This window comes from Sciurus carolinensis, chromosome 11 (assembly GCF_902686445.1).
Source record: "Sciurus carolinensis chromosome 11, mSciCar1.2, whole genome shotgun sequence".
Lineage (NCBI taxonomy): Eukaryota > Metazoa > Chordata > Mammalia > Rodentia > Sciuridae > Sciurus > Sciurus carolinensis.
The window spans coordinates 124,299,815-124,317,885 of NC_062223.1; the positions used below are offsets into that span (position 1 = coordinate 124,299,815).

The 18,071-nt window shown below is 39.0% G+C and overlaps 1 protein-coding gene across 2 annotated transcripts in view; it reads right to left on the bottom strand.

Annotated features, from left to right (window-relative positions):
- Window positions 1-1,922: 1,922 nt before the first annotated feature.
- The window catches only part of Siae (sialic acid acetylesterase), a 34,936-nt gene continuing 18,787 nt past the window's right edge, over window positions 1,923-18,071 (bottom strand). For both annotated transcript variants that reach the window (XM_047519591.1, XM_047519592.1), the window contains 6 exons: window positions 17,046-17,223; window positions 15,442-15,551; window positions 14,635-14,768; window positions 7,105-7,262; window positions 5,570-5,765; window positions 1,923-4,161 (listed from right to left, as the gene is read on the bottom strand). In XM_047519591.1, coding sequence (XP_047375547.1) covers window positions 3,928-4,161; window positions 5,570-5,765; window positions 7,105-7,262; window positions 14,635-14,768; window positions 15,442-15,551; window positions 17,046-17,223 — 1,010 coding nt within the window. In that variant the 3' untranslated portion in view covers window positions 1,923-3,927. The remainder of the gene's footprint in view (window positions 4,162-5,569; window positions 5,766-7,104; window positions 7,263-14,634; window positions 14,769-15,441; window positions 15,552-17,045; window positions 17,224-18,071) is intronic.

The window sequence follows — 18,071 nt, forward strand, 5'->3', positions numbered from 1 at the left end:
ATGGCAGTATTGACAGACAAATCCTCTGCTTATACTCAGGTTGCAAAGTCCAGTCCAGGGTACACTCATATTTTGACCATCCTTTAAGCGCTGAGCTACATTCCCAGCCCTTTTTGTTTGTTTGTTTTTTGAAACAGGGTCTCACTAAGTTGTTGAGGCTAGGAGAATATGCTTTTAACTCAATTGAAACCACATGGTAACACACATTCAGATATAATCAGGGATTAGTTTCCATCCTCATTTCATTTAACCCATCATTTTGTTTTAACCATCTAATTATATGATTCTGCATTCTGTACAACTGAATTCTTTGGACACTTCTTATAGCCTTTCTTGGAGGTTTAACTATATCACCTAATCACTATGGCTAAAACTCTACACTCTGTGGAACTCCTCAGCACCCCATCCAGCAGGTGCCCAGGGATGGCCAGAATGAAAGGATCTAAAGTAGAATGGGGAAAGAGTGGTGAGAATTGATTGTTCACGTGCTTTATTTTATGACTGCCAACTGAAGACAACACAGATGGGATTGGCATCTTATAGTAATAAATGTGACCAGCAGGGGGAGGGATCCGAAGGAGCAGTGTTAAGAGCACAACAAGCTGGCCACTACAAATGATCAGCAACTGGGCAACTGGTGGTAACTTCATAATTCTTAGTCTTTTTTTAAAAAATACAAATGAAACAATGTAAAACTTGAATAGTAGCAAATCCAGTTGGGAGGGATCAAAGCTGTTGAATGTTTTAGTGTTTTTCTTTTATCTTGTTTCTCTGAATAAATTGATGGAGCATATTTGCACTTATACCAAAATAATAGATGCTGCTTTTATCATATGGCAAATGTCTTTCTATTCTATTTCAGCCTAAGTAAAACATATACTAAAAGAGAACCTCATCTTAGACATTTAAATTATTTTTAATAAATTAATATAAGTTTATTAGAACTGTTTTTCAAACTACAGTCAACCTGTTAATTATTCATAAATTTAAGGAGTAACTACTTCTTTAAACAGAACATATTGGAACACATCACATGGAAAAAGATTGTAACTTTGGTTTTAACTCTGTGTGTGTGTGTGTGTGTGTGTGTGTGTGTGTACATATATATACTTATATAAATATACAAATATATATGGGGATATGTGAAATTATATTAAATGTTTTTGCTATGGACCATGGTTTTTTAAAAACTTGAAAAACACTACCCTAATGTACTTAAAGTATCTTTTCATCTACCAGATTGTTAAAAGATTTTTTTTGACAACATCCAATGTCAATGAGGGGGAAGGAAAAAATACTTTGGTATGAATGTAAATTGTTTCAATCTTTGGGAGGGTTAAGTTTATAGGTATCACAATTTTAAACATACGTTTTAACCTGTCATTCAGAGTTAAGGACCCTAAGAAATAACTGGACAAGTGAGGTATGATGTTTGTATGTAATACTCTTTACAATATTAGTTTAATAGTGCAGATTTGCAAAATATTTATATGCCTATTAATAGGAAATTGGTTAGATAAAGTATGGGAGTCCATAGCTGAAACACTCTAAATTTCTATTTGCATCAGAAAATTATTTTAGTAGAATAAGTCAACATAGATTACAAAACAATATACTACATAGCGTATAATATATAAGCCAAACAAATCAAGTGCATGTTTACCAAAATTGTGTTTCTCTCGTTTTTATTTTATTAATTTTTTACAGACTGCATTTTGATCCATTGTACACAAATGGGGTACAAATTTTCTTTTTTATGGTTGTGCATGATATAGATTCATAACATTTGTGTAATCATACATGTACAATAATGATGTTTGTCTCATTCTACCATCTTTCATACCCTCCCACCTCCCCATCTCATTTCCCTCTATGTAATCTAAAGTTCCTCCATTCTTCTCTCACTCCCCACCCCCATTATATATCATCATCAACTTATCAGGGAAAACATTTGGCCTTTGGTTTTTTGGGATTGGCTTATTTCACTTAGGATATATTCTCCAATTCTGTCCATTTATCTGCAAATGCCATAATATTGTGTTTCTCTCTTAATGATAATCTGGGGAGTAAGTTTTACTTCTGTGTGCTTTTCTTCAGTGTCCAAATTTTCTATGGTGATTACTTCATTTTCAAACAGTAAAAAGTTCTTTTCATTTGGGGAAATATACTGAATTTCTACAGAATGTTTTAAATTATTCAACCACTAAAATTCCCTTACATGTGGCTTCATTAATATATATTACCTAAACCAAACTTTTTACCCTTTGTGTACTAGGTGATTGGGTGTTAAAGAAACTTTGTTTTAGTGTTCTTGGCTGTAGGCTGCTTCCAAATTAGAATAGCCATGGGTATCAGTGCACTGGGCTGGGTGAGGGACAGGCAGAAGCCTGACGACTTCTTGGGAGCCTCTCTGTTACTAGGTTTGTGGTGGGGCCAGATGCATAGAGGTCAAAGTATAAGCATTAAGAGTTAATTTGCACTAAGAAATCCTCAGAGGAACCAAACTTCCTTGCAGTGCATAATTTGTAGAATTTTTTTTTGCCAAATAAAATCTTGACACTGACAAAACTATTCCTACTCTTTGGGATGTTACTAGAACCCTTCGGGAGACTAATGTGGAGAGAATGGTGCTTATTGCTTTAGTAGTATTCATTTTTCACATTAAATGGGTGAAAGCTACCCATAGATAACTCTTACTCCTTTTACATGCTTCAAGGACAATTTATAAGTCCATTCTTAACACAATTTTGACTGATTATAAAAAGATACATGTCAGTAATCATAATACTTTCATTCCCAACTTCTAATCAATATGGTTTTCAAGCGCTATAAGCTATTTTTAACCAACCAGTAAGCTGCATTATGATTCTTAATAGTACACACAAGGGCTGGGGAGATAGCTCACTTGGTAGAGTGCTTGCCTCACAAGCACAAGGCCCTGGGTTCAATCCCCAGCACCACCAAAAAAAAAAAAAAAATAGTACACACAAAAGCCCTCTTAAATATTTGTCTCATCTACATTATTTTTCTGTGAGATTATCACGTAGATTTACTTTCAGGCTAACTTCTTTCTTCCTGGTGGATTATCCTTAGTTAAACCTTTTACCTTTAAAGAGCCTGAGACTTAGGTTTAACTCTAATGACCCATTTGCCTCAGTTAGCTCTACTTTCTTGTGTCCTAGGCCTGATTCCCCTACCCCTTCTGTCACTGTCACCATGTGCCTGCACTGGGCTCCTACCACCAGCCGTTTCTCTCCATTCCTCAAGGCATACCCTTAGCACTTTCTAGTATGACTGCCCATGTGTCTGCTTGGTTTGTTTTAAACATCACAGTATCATTATTTAGACTGAAGGAACGGAATTATTTGGGGCTTAAAGAGAATGCAAATAGGTCTGTCTTCAATTATCTGAAAGACTGTGATGTAATAGTAAAGTTTGGAGAAAAATTTCAGTTCCTATCACATAAGGAAAAACTTCTAGAAAGTTTAGAATGGAAACTTCTCACGGAAAGAGTCAATCACTTGTCAGAGGTTTTATAAAGAACACAAAACCTGGTCTACATGGCCTTTAAAATTTTCTTCCAACCCTGAGATTCCATAGTTCTGGATGAAAAGGGGGGAAAGTATTAAAACATTTCACTCCCCATAATATGCGAGGAAAGTGAATGACATTGAGGTCCAATTTGGTTGTAGTTCAGAATTAGCCCAAGACAGGCTCAGACTAACAAGGAGACAAACACAAGCATTTCAAGTTGCCCACCAGCCATGGTTCATCTCAGAATATAGAAACAGCCGTGTGCTAGCTGGAAACTGTTCAAGGCTATCAATTTCCTCATTTAAAAGCAACAGTTGTCATCATTTAAACGTCTAAATGCGAAATTCTAAAGGTCACTCTTATATCTAAGATCTGATCATTTGGCAACCTGTTCTAATGTCCAGGGACCTGCTCTGAGATAAAGGCAATGAAGGGAGGAGCTGGTAGAGTACTGCTGGGGTGGTATAGTGGACACTGCTTATATTCACAGGGCCATGTGGTCCAGGCATAGCGAAGAGCAGCCACAGTGCCATGACAAGAATTGATATCCAGGGTCACGGTCTGGGTGGAGAAAGTGCTCATGGGAACTGGAAGCCATTTGCATTTATGGTCACTGCAACATGAGATCTAATAAGAGAGTCAGAAGGTAAAAATGGATCAGTTAGAATGGTGTTTCAAGAAACTGGGAACTGCTCTTTCAGACTAGTAGGGAGGGAAGGAGCAACACTTAGCTAAGACCCATTTCCTATAATAACCAGAACCTGGTCCTGGTTGACTGTGGTTAACAAAGCCACAAGTTGATAACAAATGTGGCCTCAGTTTGAAGAGCATCTGCTTAGCATGCATGAGGCCTAAAATAAATAAATGTTCATGTGATTGAATAATTTAAATCAATAAATAAAACATCAACTTAGGAAAGCAAGGAAGCATAATCATATAAAGCATTTATGGAAGGTTCCCCTGAACATCCTTCGGGTGTGAACATCCTGCCATATGGCAAAGCAGACAAGAATGTGAGCAAAGCAGCCCAGCTGCTCCCTGAAACTCCCAGCGGAGCTGCATACTAAGGAAGGGCACAAAGGAACTTTGGACACTATGCCTTTCTGAAGTCCAAAGGCAATCCAGAAAAGGGAACATAAATCATCTAGGGCCCACAGTTAAATTCTTCCCTGACCCCAACTATGATTCCAGGGTCAGGTGATGGGCAGATAGCCAACAACTGACAGAGTTCAGAGAACTCAGAATACAGAGCCTTCTTGAGTCTCTTAACTCCAAATGAACCTAGCAGGGCAAGAAGCCAAGTGGGACAAGTGCTGATCAGGCATCTGGTGGATAATGTAGTTAGGATTCTGGAGAAGCTGCATCCCTAGATAGACTCCTATGTGAAGTCCGTCTAATAGTGGTTTATCTCCTCTGTTGCCATATTTTCATATACCCTCTCCCAGCCTAATGACCTCAAAATTCCCCAAGACACTCATTTAAACATTTCACCTAGGAATGCCTTTACCCTGTACCCTCAACTACAGAGTACTCCTAACTCTTTAATCAGTAGCCCAATTCCACTGCAGAACAATCCTTGCTAGGTATTACAAAAAAATAGTCTCATTACACTAATTCATACTGAGTTATAATTCATCAAGTTTAAGCCTTTCAAAGGAGACACCAGATTTTAAAAATGTCTGAACTTAGCCTAATAAAACAAAAAAGACACCCAAGGATGAGTGGAATTTACTGGAGCAAGGATCTCTCAATAGGTAACCTAAAAATAAAACCCTTCCTTGAGAAAAAAGGGTTGCTCTGTGAGGGAAAATACAAAAAATATATCATTTAATAGGGGCCTTGTTTTCCCTTCCTTGATTATACCATCAAAGTTGCCCCTAAATTAATAGCTGCTTACTTGTTCCTCAGAAAAGGCCAGCCCCAACCCACAACCACCCAAGACCTGCCTCTGTAATGAAAAAGAAGGGCCTCTGTATGGAGGGCTCTTGACTCCTGGCACAGAATGAGTCCTTTTTTTTTTCCCTGATATTCTCACCTCAAATATTTTGTCATCCTGCCTCTGCACCTGGACTTGCTGGTAATAAGTGAGGTTGAGCAGCCCCTTGTGAGCCAAGAATTCTATCTTCTCAGGCAGCGGTCCTTCAAAGATCAAATTCTTCTCACCATAAGCCACAGCACGAGCCCCCAAGTGCAACCTATAGGCCACCGTCTGTTTATCTCGAGGGTGGATGCTGTAGGATAAAGAACAAGTAGAGAACTTGGGGTTTGAGCTTAGCGATATCCATGGGTTTTTTTTGTTTTTTTTGTGTTTTTTTCAAAAAAATATTTTTTTTCTCTGTATGAGCACCATTTAAGAAGGTAAGAATGAGCCAGGCACGGTGGTGGACACCTGTAATCCCAGCAACTTGGGTGGCTGAGGCAGGAAGATCACAAGTTTAAAGCCAGCCCAAGCAACTTAGCAAGGCTCTAAGCAACTTCACAAGACCCTGTCTCAAAATAAAACAGAAAAAGGGCTAGGGATGTCATTCAGTGGAGAAGTGCCCCTGGGTTCAATCCCTGGTACCAAAAAAAGAAAAAAGAAGGAGGTAAGAATGAGTTGCCTAAACTTGGTGCTCACTGGCTAGTCACCTTGCAAGAAATGATGAATGGAAACTATAGATGAGGCCCTGGGCTTCCTATGGGTTCAGAAACCTTGAAGCAATAGATGGCTTAGAAAGAAGGAATAAAGGGAGAGAGTAAAGACATTGAAACTAACCCACGACAGCTAACATGAGACTATTCCCAGTCACTAAAAGTAAAGTGTTTCAGGGCTGGGGTCGTGGCTTAGTGGTAGAGTGCTTGCCCAGTATGTGTGAGGCACTGAGTTCGATCCTCAGCACCATATATAAGCAGATAAATAAATTAAATAAAGGCTCAGCAATAACCAATAAAAATATTTTTTAAAAAAAGTAAAGTGTTTCATATGAATCAACTCTTCATTATATTTGGTCTTCTCTAGCTTTTATTTGTTCTTTCAGTAAATACTATCAAGTTCCTACAATAATCTAGACTTTATATGCTGAACTCTTATATTTGAAATCCCTCTGCATCCTACAGCTAGTGTGTGGTATTCATTGGGACTGTCCATGTTAGAATTCCATGGCCTGCTCTCGCTGTGACCATATGATTTGGTTTGGGTTGGTCTGGCCAATACAGTGTGAGCAAAAGTGACTTACATTGCTTCTAGATGGAAGCACTTAAATGCCATTATGAGGCACAAGGTGACTATGGAAGCAAAGATCAACTTGGAACCTCTGTTTCTGGGTTTGTGAATGATTGCAATGAGCAAAGTCTCTGTTGACCTTCTTTGGACATGTAAGTGTGAGCATGAAATAAGTTTTTCTTGTATCAAGGCACTGAGATATTCAGAGGGATTTTGTTATTGCAACACAACCCACCATAAGTAATTTATATATAAGACACCTAAGCTCCAGTCCTAGTCCAGTCCATCCCCTCACAAATGAACATCAGAGTGAAGGACTACAGGCAAAAAACATACAACAAACAAAACCAAGAAGCATCCATCCATACCTGCCAAAAGGTGAGTTCCTATCACAGAGGTCCATAGCTACAGCCATGAAAGTATTGGGCATCTTTCGGTTAGGAACAGAGCCAAAGTCTGCTGTTTGATGCCAACGGATCAGAGGAAATCCATCATCTGATTTTTCCGTAGGCAAATATGAAGATAACTGGAAAGTAAAGATTTTGTTAACTTTACATCAGAATTTTTACTGGAGTTTTTTTCCACTGGCACACTGTTTCTGCTTCATTTGTTTATCCAAATGTTCCTTCGACAGCATTTACTAGTTTCTGACTGTTGTAGTAGTGTCTTTCCAGAGATGGAAGCAAGAATCCCTCCCATTCTCACATGCCCTTTTACAGTGCAGCTTGCCACACCTCTCATCAAGAGTCATTTCTTTTCTCATTGAATCTTCGCCAGTTCTGTAATTTGCTCTGACCACAGAATGCAGCAGACTTGATATACAGCTTCTGAGTCTTTGCCTCAAGAAACCCAGGTTCTGATTTCATTCTCTTGGAACCATGCACTGGCCATGGAAAAATAGTCCAGCCCCTGCTACAGAGATTGTGCAGAAAATATGATCTTCATGAAAGTTCATGAAGATAGAAAGGCTCTAGTGTTCCTGCAATCTCAGCTAAGCAACCCATTATGCCAATTCTAGATTCTCCAATCAAACCACACTGAGTAAGCCCAAATGATATTGCTGATATCACATGAAACCAAGAGTCATCCTGGAAATAAATGGATATTTTAAACTTCTAAGTTTTGGAGTAGTTTGTTGCAAAGCAATAGGCAATTGATACATCCGTATATAACACAAGGCTAGGCCCTGTGGGGAAAAAGAAGGGCATGTGCTCTTTAGTGTATGGTACCTTCCATCAAATACCTTCCTGTATCTACTCCACATTGCCATGTGGTTTTGCAGTTCCTCCTTTAAGAAGAGTCTGTTTCCCCACCCCGTGAATCTTAGCTCAGCCGTGTGGCGTGCTTTGGCCAATAGACAGAAGCACCAGTTATGGTATGATGATTCCTAGTCTCTTCAACAAACGTTACATGAATCCACTTACACTTCTACATATCTACCATCATCAAGAAAAGGACATGGCTGAGTTAGCCTCCTGCTCTGTGAAGAAGGGTGAGAGCTGTGCAACAGAGCTGCCATCTAATCCACTCCAGCCAACTGGAGCAAAGCCACAGACCAGAGAGAGCCCAGTGGAGCTCAATATCACCAAACCCAGCTCTCAGACACACCAGCTATAATAATAAAGGTTATTCTATGCCATGAACTTTTGAGGTAATTTGCTACAAAGCAGTAACTAACTAGTATAAAAACTTTATAACTCTATTGGGGAGAGACAGATCACATAAATAAATACAAATGTAAGAAATGTTAATGAATAATAGCATAAAATAGTATGGATTAAATAATAAATTGGTGGCACAGACAGCAATTTCAAGTAGACCAAGATGATTATTATTATAGGAAAACAGCCTAAGAATATGTAAGAAAAATATGAGAAGTCCCTACAAGTAGTGCTACTCATACTTCAAATGTTAGAACCTTATAAGGAGATGTTTTGAGAGAGTACAATCTAGCAGTGCAGGGATATTTGTGATGGAAAGACAAAAGTTGGAAAGATATCCAGGCAAGTGTGTGGACAGTTCCTACTTTAGTCTGTGAGCAACTGTAAACTACTGTAGAGATAAGAATTGCAGAACATTGTAAATGTACTAAAATGCCACTGAACTGAACATTGAAATGGTTACCCTTACATGAATTTCAGCTCAATAGTTTACCACTGAAATTACTAACATGATGAAAGGACCATTTTAAAAGATTAATATAATGATTATAACAAGACTGATTAGTTAAGGAGCTACTATAATATTTGTTATAGTTTATATTCTGAATATCCCTTAAAGGCCCATGTACTAAAGACTTGGTCCCTAGCCTGTGGCACTATTGGGAAGTGATGGAACCTGTAGGAAGTGGGGTGTAGTAGGACATTACTGGAAGCAAGCCCTTGGAGAGGATATTGGGACACTGGACCTTCCTCTCTTCCCAGCCACCATGAGTTGAACAGGCTTCTTCCACCACATGCTCCATGCTATGATGTACTGTGCTACTATAGGCCCAAACAAAATGAAGTGATCATGTACTGAAGCCTCTGAAACAGTAAGCTAAAACCATCCTTTCCTCCATTTAATTTAACTTAACTCCAGTATTTTTTACAGTAACAGAAAGCTGACTTACTACAACATTCTAGACACAAAGACAAAGGTCTAACCCAGAGGGATACTAGTAGGAATGGGATCAGAAATGAGACAAAATGACAAAACCAGACAGTCAACTGAATATGAAGCACCAGAGAAAGGACTAAATCCATCACCTGGAATCTATGACATCTGCTTGGGACCATCAAGCAGTACCAGAATACTTGAGGAATAATATTGTTCCAGAAGGAGCCTGTGAAGGATCAACAGTTCATGTAATATCATCTCATTTATTCACTAATTCTTCTAACAAAAGTTTACTGAGCCCCCACTTGGTATCAAGCATTGATACCAAGAGATAAGAGTGGTGAACAATACATAAGAATCCCCTCCCGGGCTGGGGTTGTGGCTCAGTGGTAGAGTGCTTACCTAGCACTTGTAAGGCACTGGGTTCAAACCTCAGCACCACATAAAAATAAATAAATAGAAAAAAGGTACTGTTGTCCAACTACAATGAAAAAAAATTTTTAAAGTCCTATATTTAAAAAAAAAAAAAAAAAAAAAGAATCCCTTCCCATGCTTACATTCTAGTGGGGAAGGAAAAAGCCAATGGCCAAGAAAATTACAAAATTATATATCATGAAAAAGTGATAAGTGCATTAGAAAAAAATAAGGAAAAGAGGAGAGTGATCAAGTTGAACACAGATTAGGAAGAGGTAAGAAAGGAGTATATGAGAATATCTGGGTGTGTTAAGCAGAATCCTAAGGTGACATGTAATGATCCATTCTTATATAATACCTTTGTAGCAGAAACCTGCAACTTGCTTTTAACCAATAGACCATGGCAAAGGCACTGGGATTTCACTCCCATGATTATGTTTTGTTACATGGCAAAAATAATGGGATTCTGTAAATGTAAGTGAGGTCCCTAATCATGTGACTTCAAAATCATCAAAAGGGGAAGAACAATAGTGAGCCTAACCTAGTCAGGGGAGCCCTTTAGAAGAGGGCGTAGAAGTCTCTCCTGCTGGCCTCCAAGAAGTAAGCTACCATGAGTTATGTAGCTTCAAGGAAATGAATTCTACCAACAGTCATGTGAGCTTGAAGAGAACGCCAAATATCAGATGAGACCCCTACTCTGACACCTTCACTGCATCCCTAGGCAGAGGATCCAGCTAATCTATGCATGCCAAGCTCCACCCATGGAATTGTGAGATAATAAATGTGTGTTGTAATGTTTTAATCTGCCAAATATGCAATGATTTGTTATGCAACAATAGAAAATGAACACAGTGGGGGAAAAACTTTGCAGACAGAAGGAAAATAAAATGACAGGCCCTAGGGCAGGACTGTGCCTCGTGTGCATGAAGAAAAGTCAAGTAGCCAGTATGGCAGAAGTAAACAGAGAAAGTAGACAGTGAAGTCGGGGTGAGGAGGCCATATCATGCATAGCCCTGCTGACTCAGTCACATGGGGGCCACTGGAGCCCTCTGATATAACATATTTCAAAGGATCACTTTGACTGATGTATCGAGAATATCCTAAATAGAGAATCACAGTGGAAGCATGAACAAAGACTAGGTAAGAGACAATAATTCAAGGGAGAAATGATGGAGGCTTAGACTAGTAAAGAAGCAGTCAACGTAGTGAGAAGTGACCAGTGAATTAACAGAATTTGTTCCATCTAGACTGAAAACTGATATATGCCTATTCCTGGAGAGGACAGAGGCTCCCAGGAAAAGTCTTTCCCATTACTATGATGCATGTGAACCCACTATTTCTTCCTTATTTACCTTTCTGATGTGTATGTCACCCTGCTTTTATATTTAGATAGCATCTCATTCTTAGCCCTAGTTCCAGCCAGTGAAAGGCATCAACCTATTCTCTCTCTCTCTCTCTCTCTCTCTCTCTCTCAACAACCATGCTTTAATGGTAAATCAGACCCCAAACTGGGGAGGAGTTTGCGCCAGCATCCACATTGTCTTTTGACTCCATTTCAAAATCTCTGACCCCAACAGAGGAACTGCATTATAAGCAGACTTTTCCACCGGGTCATTTTGCTCACATAGCTCAGGAAATATCTGCCATCAGCCCTAAAAACTTGGCCCAATGAAGCTTCAAAGAAAAGAAGTTTTCTGCTTTCTGAGTGGCTCCAGAAAGACTGAAAGACCTGGATAGGTTGGCAACAGTAGCAGGAAAGAGTCTTGGCTATGACATGGAACTTAGGGGATATTTCAATTCTTTTATTAAAATTCTCCTAAGTAAAATCGGCCTTACCATGTCAAATGATAAAAGGCACTGAAGCTTCACAATGGAATCTCATGAAAACTAGAAAAGGGAGAAAAAGATCCGATGAGTCATATCCTACTTCTTCCACACACCTGAAGACTGAAAACAGAGCCATGTTCACCAGCCAGTGCCATGATGAGAATCACAGCAGCAAAACCACCAGAAACATTCTACAGTGAGTACTAGCCTGAAGCTCAGCAAGGAGACATGCTAATAACAGCTCCTTAAGCCAAAGGCTTTTTCCAAAAATGGCAGTTTGCAGAGAATTTCTACAGCAATTGTCTATTATTTAATTGACTGCATTACTCCACACTGGCCACATGGGGGCACCAGCATACTCCACACCCAAATGAATTTTTGTGTTTTTTCTAATCTGAGATAAGGTGGAGCACTGTTCAGTCTCCCACTGTGATTAGTAGAAATATTGCCACTAATGAATGCATATGCCAGCCAAAGAATATGAAACTGGCCACCTTAAGAAGATTTTACAAATAACATACTGCAGTTTGCAGTGTGTTCCTCCAAACCCAGTTTTAAAAAGCATACCCCTAAGGATCCAGTCCTAGCCTTCTGCTCATCATTCTCTCATGTTCTGGTAACCTGCCTAACTAGGCTTTACAAGAATTAAGTCATTTAATACCTAAATAACAAAGAGGTTCAATATCTTGTTCAAAATCATAAAACTCAAGGTGACAAGCTGGAATTTGAATCCAGGTTGTCTAGTTCCAGACCCAGGCTCTGAACCATTATTTTGTCATATTGGTTATTTTCCTCTGAATATACATATATATATTTATACAAATATATATATTTTTTATATTTCCAGTTTTCCACACGTAACCAACATACTTCTCTGTTCATGATGATAAAATTAAAGCCTGGAGGTTAAGAACTTCTAAACTGCAAGGCATAAAATAAAGGGGATCTCAGTAATATGTCATATTTCCAGCACCTCACAGTTATTTAATTAGTATTCAATGCATATTTTTTGTTTAAATTGCTCAATTCATGTTCAAACTACCATGTACATAGCCTAAGAGATCGAAAAATACAGTAATACACAGAACTGATAACAGGAGCTGCTATTTGGAAAATGAGAATCCTATTTCAAAGTCAAAACAATATAAGAAAAAAGAAATAACCATAAAGGCCCAAGTGGAAAGAAATTCTGTCTAAAACCTTTACTCAAAAACAAAGGAGGGCAGGGTTCAGTGGCACGCACTGAGCCAAGCAACTCAGGAGGCTGAAGCAGGAGGATCACAAGTTTGAGGCCGGCCTCGGTAAGGTTGTGAGACCCTGTCTCAAAAACTAAAAATAAAAAGGGACTGGGAACATAGCTTAGTGGCAGAGTACCCCTAAGTTCAATCCCCAGGACCACAAAAAAATGGGAGATCAATAAATCAGGACAAGGTGGAGGAGATGGGAGGATGGAAAGAAAAGTGTCTATGGGATTCAGGGAGGCAGATGTCTAAACTATGTATGTCCCATTCATACAGTAAAGCCATCTCTGCTACTGCACTGTAAGTTGGGCCTTGTTTTCATAATACTACATGTTTAATTTCCTATGTTCTGAAAAAGCCAGAACTACCACCCTTCTAAAAAGTCTAAATCTTGGGTCATATGAACAGATAAGACAAGTTAATTATGAATTTGGTCAAATATATTTATTCCTTTGTGCAAGGCTGAAAGCTGAATCTTTCTAACTAGTTACCTGTAATCAAAAGTATGGTTTGTCTTGATTTATTTTTTCATTTCATGTGTTAAGCCATTATTAAATAAGTGCCAACCAGCTAGGTTCTAGGAATATAATAAATGTGACCCAGTAAAATATGGCCATATGCACAACTTATATGCAAGTAAAAGTAAAAAGGAGAAATAGAGGCTGCTAAGAGAACACATTATCTGGGGAAGTATAGCAAACCCCAGACTTTGGAGAGTCACAGAAGGTTTACTAACTAATATCTAAGCTAAGACCTAAAGAATGATTAAAATTAGCAAGGAAGCATGGGTAATGCCTAGGAGTAGAGAGTGTGGCATGTTCTAGAGGGTAGAAGGGGCAATAGCAAGTAAGGGAGAATGGGAAATCACATGGAAAGTTGCTAAAAGTATAAATGTATACAAATTCATAAATTTCTACAGAAAAATGGGGATATTTTCAAAACTTTATAAAGGTGTACCTTTTGACCCAGCAGTTTCATTTCTGGGAATTTATCTTATGGAAATAATTAAGCTACAAGGAATCGGCTACAAAGAAAACAAACATGCCACTACTTATAAAAACAAAACATTGAAAACAATTTAAGTAAGTACCTATCTATTAAGAACTCATCAAAGCTAGGCCCAATGTCCCATGCCTGTAAAATCTCAGCTACTCAGGAGACTAAGGCAGGAAGATCATAAGCTCAATACCAGCCTGGGCAATTTACTGAGACTTTTTCCCAAAATAAAATGAAAAGGGCTGGAGATGTAGCTCAGTGATAGAGCACCCCTAGGTTCAATACTGCCAAAGTATAAAAAATTTTAAAAAGAACTCAGTAAATACATTAAAATACACCCATATATCAGAATATTCTGCAATCATTATAAATTGTGTTGAAAATTAATATTTGTTGACATGAAAAAATGGTCACAATACATCATTAAGAGAAAAAGTAAGATATGATATAGTATTGTGGAATTGATCCTATTTCAAAATTATGTGAGCAAAAAGTCAGGTCAGCATATTTTTAGATTGTAGAATTCTCAATGGTTTTAGTTTTTCTTTTTTCTTTTTCTTTTTTTTTGCTTATCTCTTTAATATTTTTTTCAGAGAACTTTTTTATAAGAAAAATATATCAGTTGCTTATTGATTTTTTCAAAAAGATTAATTGTCTCATCAATGAACTCATGAATTAAGCCTTAATTCAGTTCTAGTACCCTAGAACACACAGACTCCGGCACACTATGAGGGGAAAAAAATCAATATGAATTCCAGGAAAGAGAGCTAAATAGCACATCCCACGCCACTGCCCATAAACTCTCTTCCTCTTAATACATACCTGGACAAATCCAAATGGGAAGAAACGCTCTGTCTGCCCCTGGGAGCCATGATGGAAGGTTTGGCGCCAGTCTTCAATGAGTGCAGGGAACGTACAATTGTACAGGTCCCTGTTATAATTCATATTAGACTCCCCTAAAAAAAGCAGCCAAAATCATGAAAGGAGTCTGGAGTAGACTCTAAGAATGGCTTACATTATTACCCTTCCTCTATCCTTGCCTTGAGAGAGTAGCCTTCCCACAGTCCTTAGGATTGGCCTTTTGACCTTCTCTAGCCAATAAGCCTTCAGCAAAAGTGATGCAGAAACGTGAAAAGTGCTTCAGCTTTGGGCTTCACTCTCTTGAAGCACCTGGAGCCCTGAAACTACTATGCAAATGATAAATGAGTCTGAACCAGCTTGTGAAGGAAGATAGGCCACCTGAGAACCATGGTACCCAGCAGATAGCCCCAGTCAACAGAACAGAGAAAGAGGCCTGCCAGGTCGCCAGAGACACATAAGAAAGCTCAGGAGAAATTAGCTGAAGCAGCCCAGACAAAAGAACTACCTTGCTAACCCAGAGAATTGTGAGCTAAATAGAATCTGTAAAATTATTGTTTTAAGCCACTAAATTCCAGGATGGTCTGTTATGCAGCAAAAGCTAGTTATAGTGGGCTGGGGATAGAGCTCAGCTGGGAGAGTACTTACCTCACATACACAAGGCCGTGGGCTCAATCCACAGAACCACACCAAAAAAAAAAAAAAAAAAAAAAAAAAAAAAAAAAAAAGGTATATGATGGAGAATCAACAAACTGAGAACTGAGTACTCACCCTGGTACCATATTACCCCTTTCAAAGTCATGTTTTGTAACGGATGGATCATGGCATTCCAGAGAACAGAGTGCTCACTGGGACCAGTTACAGAATCCTGAGGAATGGACCTGCAATCAATAAGAAACACATGCATCACCTGAAAGCTAATGATTGATCACATGATGATCCCTAAGCTGGGCATCTGTCCACTTCCACGTGGGACGAACTTCTGATGAAAGCAACATAGAAATAAATTGGTTTCGCTTGAAAATGTGTCATCGGTCTTTGAATTTCACCTCCAGGTTCTTCCCACGTTCAGTGTGCCAGTCACCTTTCTATGAGTTCGAGTGGCCATACCAGATTCCAGATAAGATGAGTAAGGCCAGAAGGAGAAGTGATTTCCTGTGAGTTTCTCACACAGGCAACAAGTTTTTCTACTATTCAATGGGTGGACGCTTAGATTGGTTTAAACTTTTGCTTTTATAAGCAATGCTGTGATCATCTTCCTTATAGCTTAATTACTGTATGCATGCTTAATTATTTCCTTAAGATAAATTCCCAGAAATGAAATTACTAGGGCAAAAAACATTTTTTTAAAAAACTTTAACCAGGCACAGTGGCACACGCCTGTAAACCCAGTGGCTCAGGAGGTTGAGGCAGGAAGATCACAAGTTCAAAGCCAGCCTCAGCAACAGTGAGGCACTAAGTAACTCAGTGAGACTCTCTCTCTAAATAAAATACAAAAAATGGCTGGGGATGTGGCTCAGTGGTTGAGTGCCTCTGAGTTCAATCCCTGGTACCAAAACTTTGAACATATCCCTAGATTTCCTTATAAAAGTGTACATGAATTTATCCTCAAGGAGCTGAAGATGAGAATTCCCACTTCCCTACACCTTAGGGATGCCTGGCCTGGCCTTTAGACCCCCCACCATGTACTGGATCTGAAGCTCCCTCTTATTCTACTGCGGGTCATTCTTTCTGCCCACAGTTAATGTCTTCACTCTCCCACAGGGAAGCTTTTACTCAAACCACATCAAGAACAAAGTCCATCCTAGCCCTTTCTCCTCTGTACATTCTTCCTGATTCAGCTTTTCCTACATGGGCTTTCACAATCAGTATACTAACATATTTTTTAGTGCATGTTCATGCATTTGTTCTTAGATGTTTATTCTCTGGGGGAATAGGGCAAAATGGTTAAAAAGCACATACTAGAGCCAGACTGTGCCACTTACTAATCATGTCCATAAGCAAGTTCCTAAACCTCTCTGAGACTTCATCTTTATCCACAGGATGTTAACAGTATCTATACTTCAAGGAGTTGCTCTGAGTACTAAGTGAATTAATATATATAAAGTGCTCAGAACAATGCCTGGCATATAGGAAGCTTTCTGTAAGCATCATGAGGTATGGTTATTAATAAGGAAAAGGATCATAATTCCTTCTTGCCATGTTCTCAGATGATTGTGAGATGACACCACACTTCACCTGTGCATGAAGAAATTCCATACATTCAACACATATGTGGGTATTCAACATATATTTAGCTCCCCAGCGAAGACCATGACCTTCACTCTTACATACTTCTCCAGGAGGCTTTCCTCTCAGGAGAAATTCTTGCTTACCCTTGAGTAAGGACTCCACAGGCTTTCAGGGACCTTCCAGATGACCAGGCTTCAATGGGTGTCCCACCCCAGCTGGAGGAGATCAGTCCAATGGGATATTGCAGAGTGTCATACAGGTAACGCCCAAAGAGCCAGCACACTGCCGACATGTACGTGAAATATCCCTGGCCTAAGTTTTCTGTCCAGAGAAACAGTTAAAGAAAAAGAGTCAGGAAAGAAGGGGATACATATGGACTACATCTACTAGAGGGGTCTAGGTAAGAAGGGTGAGTTTGGATCAACCCTTCTGTACCTTTCTAAGACATCAAAAGTAAGATAAGTTTGAGAGGAAATGAGAAGATATAGCAGCAAGACTAAGCATCTCTCAAATCTTCCCTAAGGAGAATCTTATCCAAAGGGAAAACTACAGCCTTAGTGATAGTTTTCTTTTATCTGTCTTCAGTTTTTTTTCAGTTGCTCAAAATGCTTTTTCCCATAATGAGGAAATAGTGCTCTCAGCCTGGAACAGAGGCAAATAATTATTTTGCTCTCAATCTGAGTATAAATAATTCACTTACATAATCAGGGAGCTAAGATTCTCTAGCCAGGCAAACAGGTCTGCCCATTTTTCCCGCATCCCCTCAGGTTCCTCAGAATATTAATACTCTTCCTCAGTAGTTAAATGGCATAAAGACCCTTGGGTTCCTATACTATCCTCTTTCTGCCTTCACTCTTATCTGGCCACTCATTTCTACTTTTCTCTGTGGAAGGGAAAAGCAAAGATGCGGTAGGTAGAAAAGAAATGTGTATTTTTTTCTGGGTGGTTTTATAGCTATGGTAATTAAGACATGGACACATAAGTGATGAGAAGTCTGACCAAAAGGGAAAGCAAGAGAAACAAAAACCAGTGCTTAAATTTTCAGCAATCTAACTCATTTGTCCATATTATTCAGTAACCAACACAGACCAGAGTAAACAATTTCCATGTTATAGGAAAGTTGACAAACAGGGGCGCATGCATGCCTACCCAGCTGATAGAATCAATTC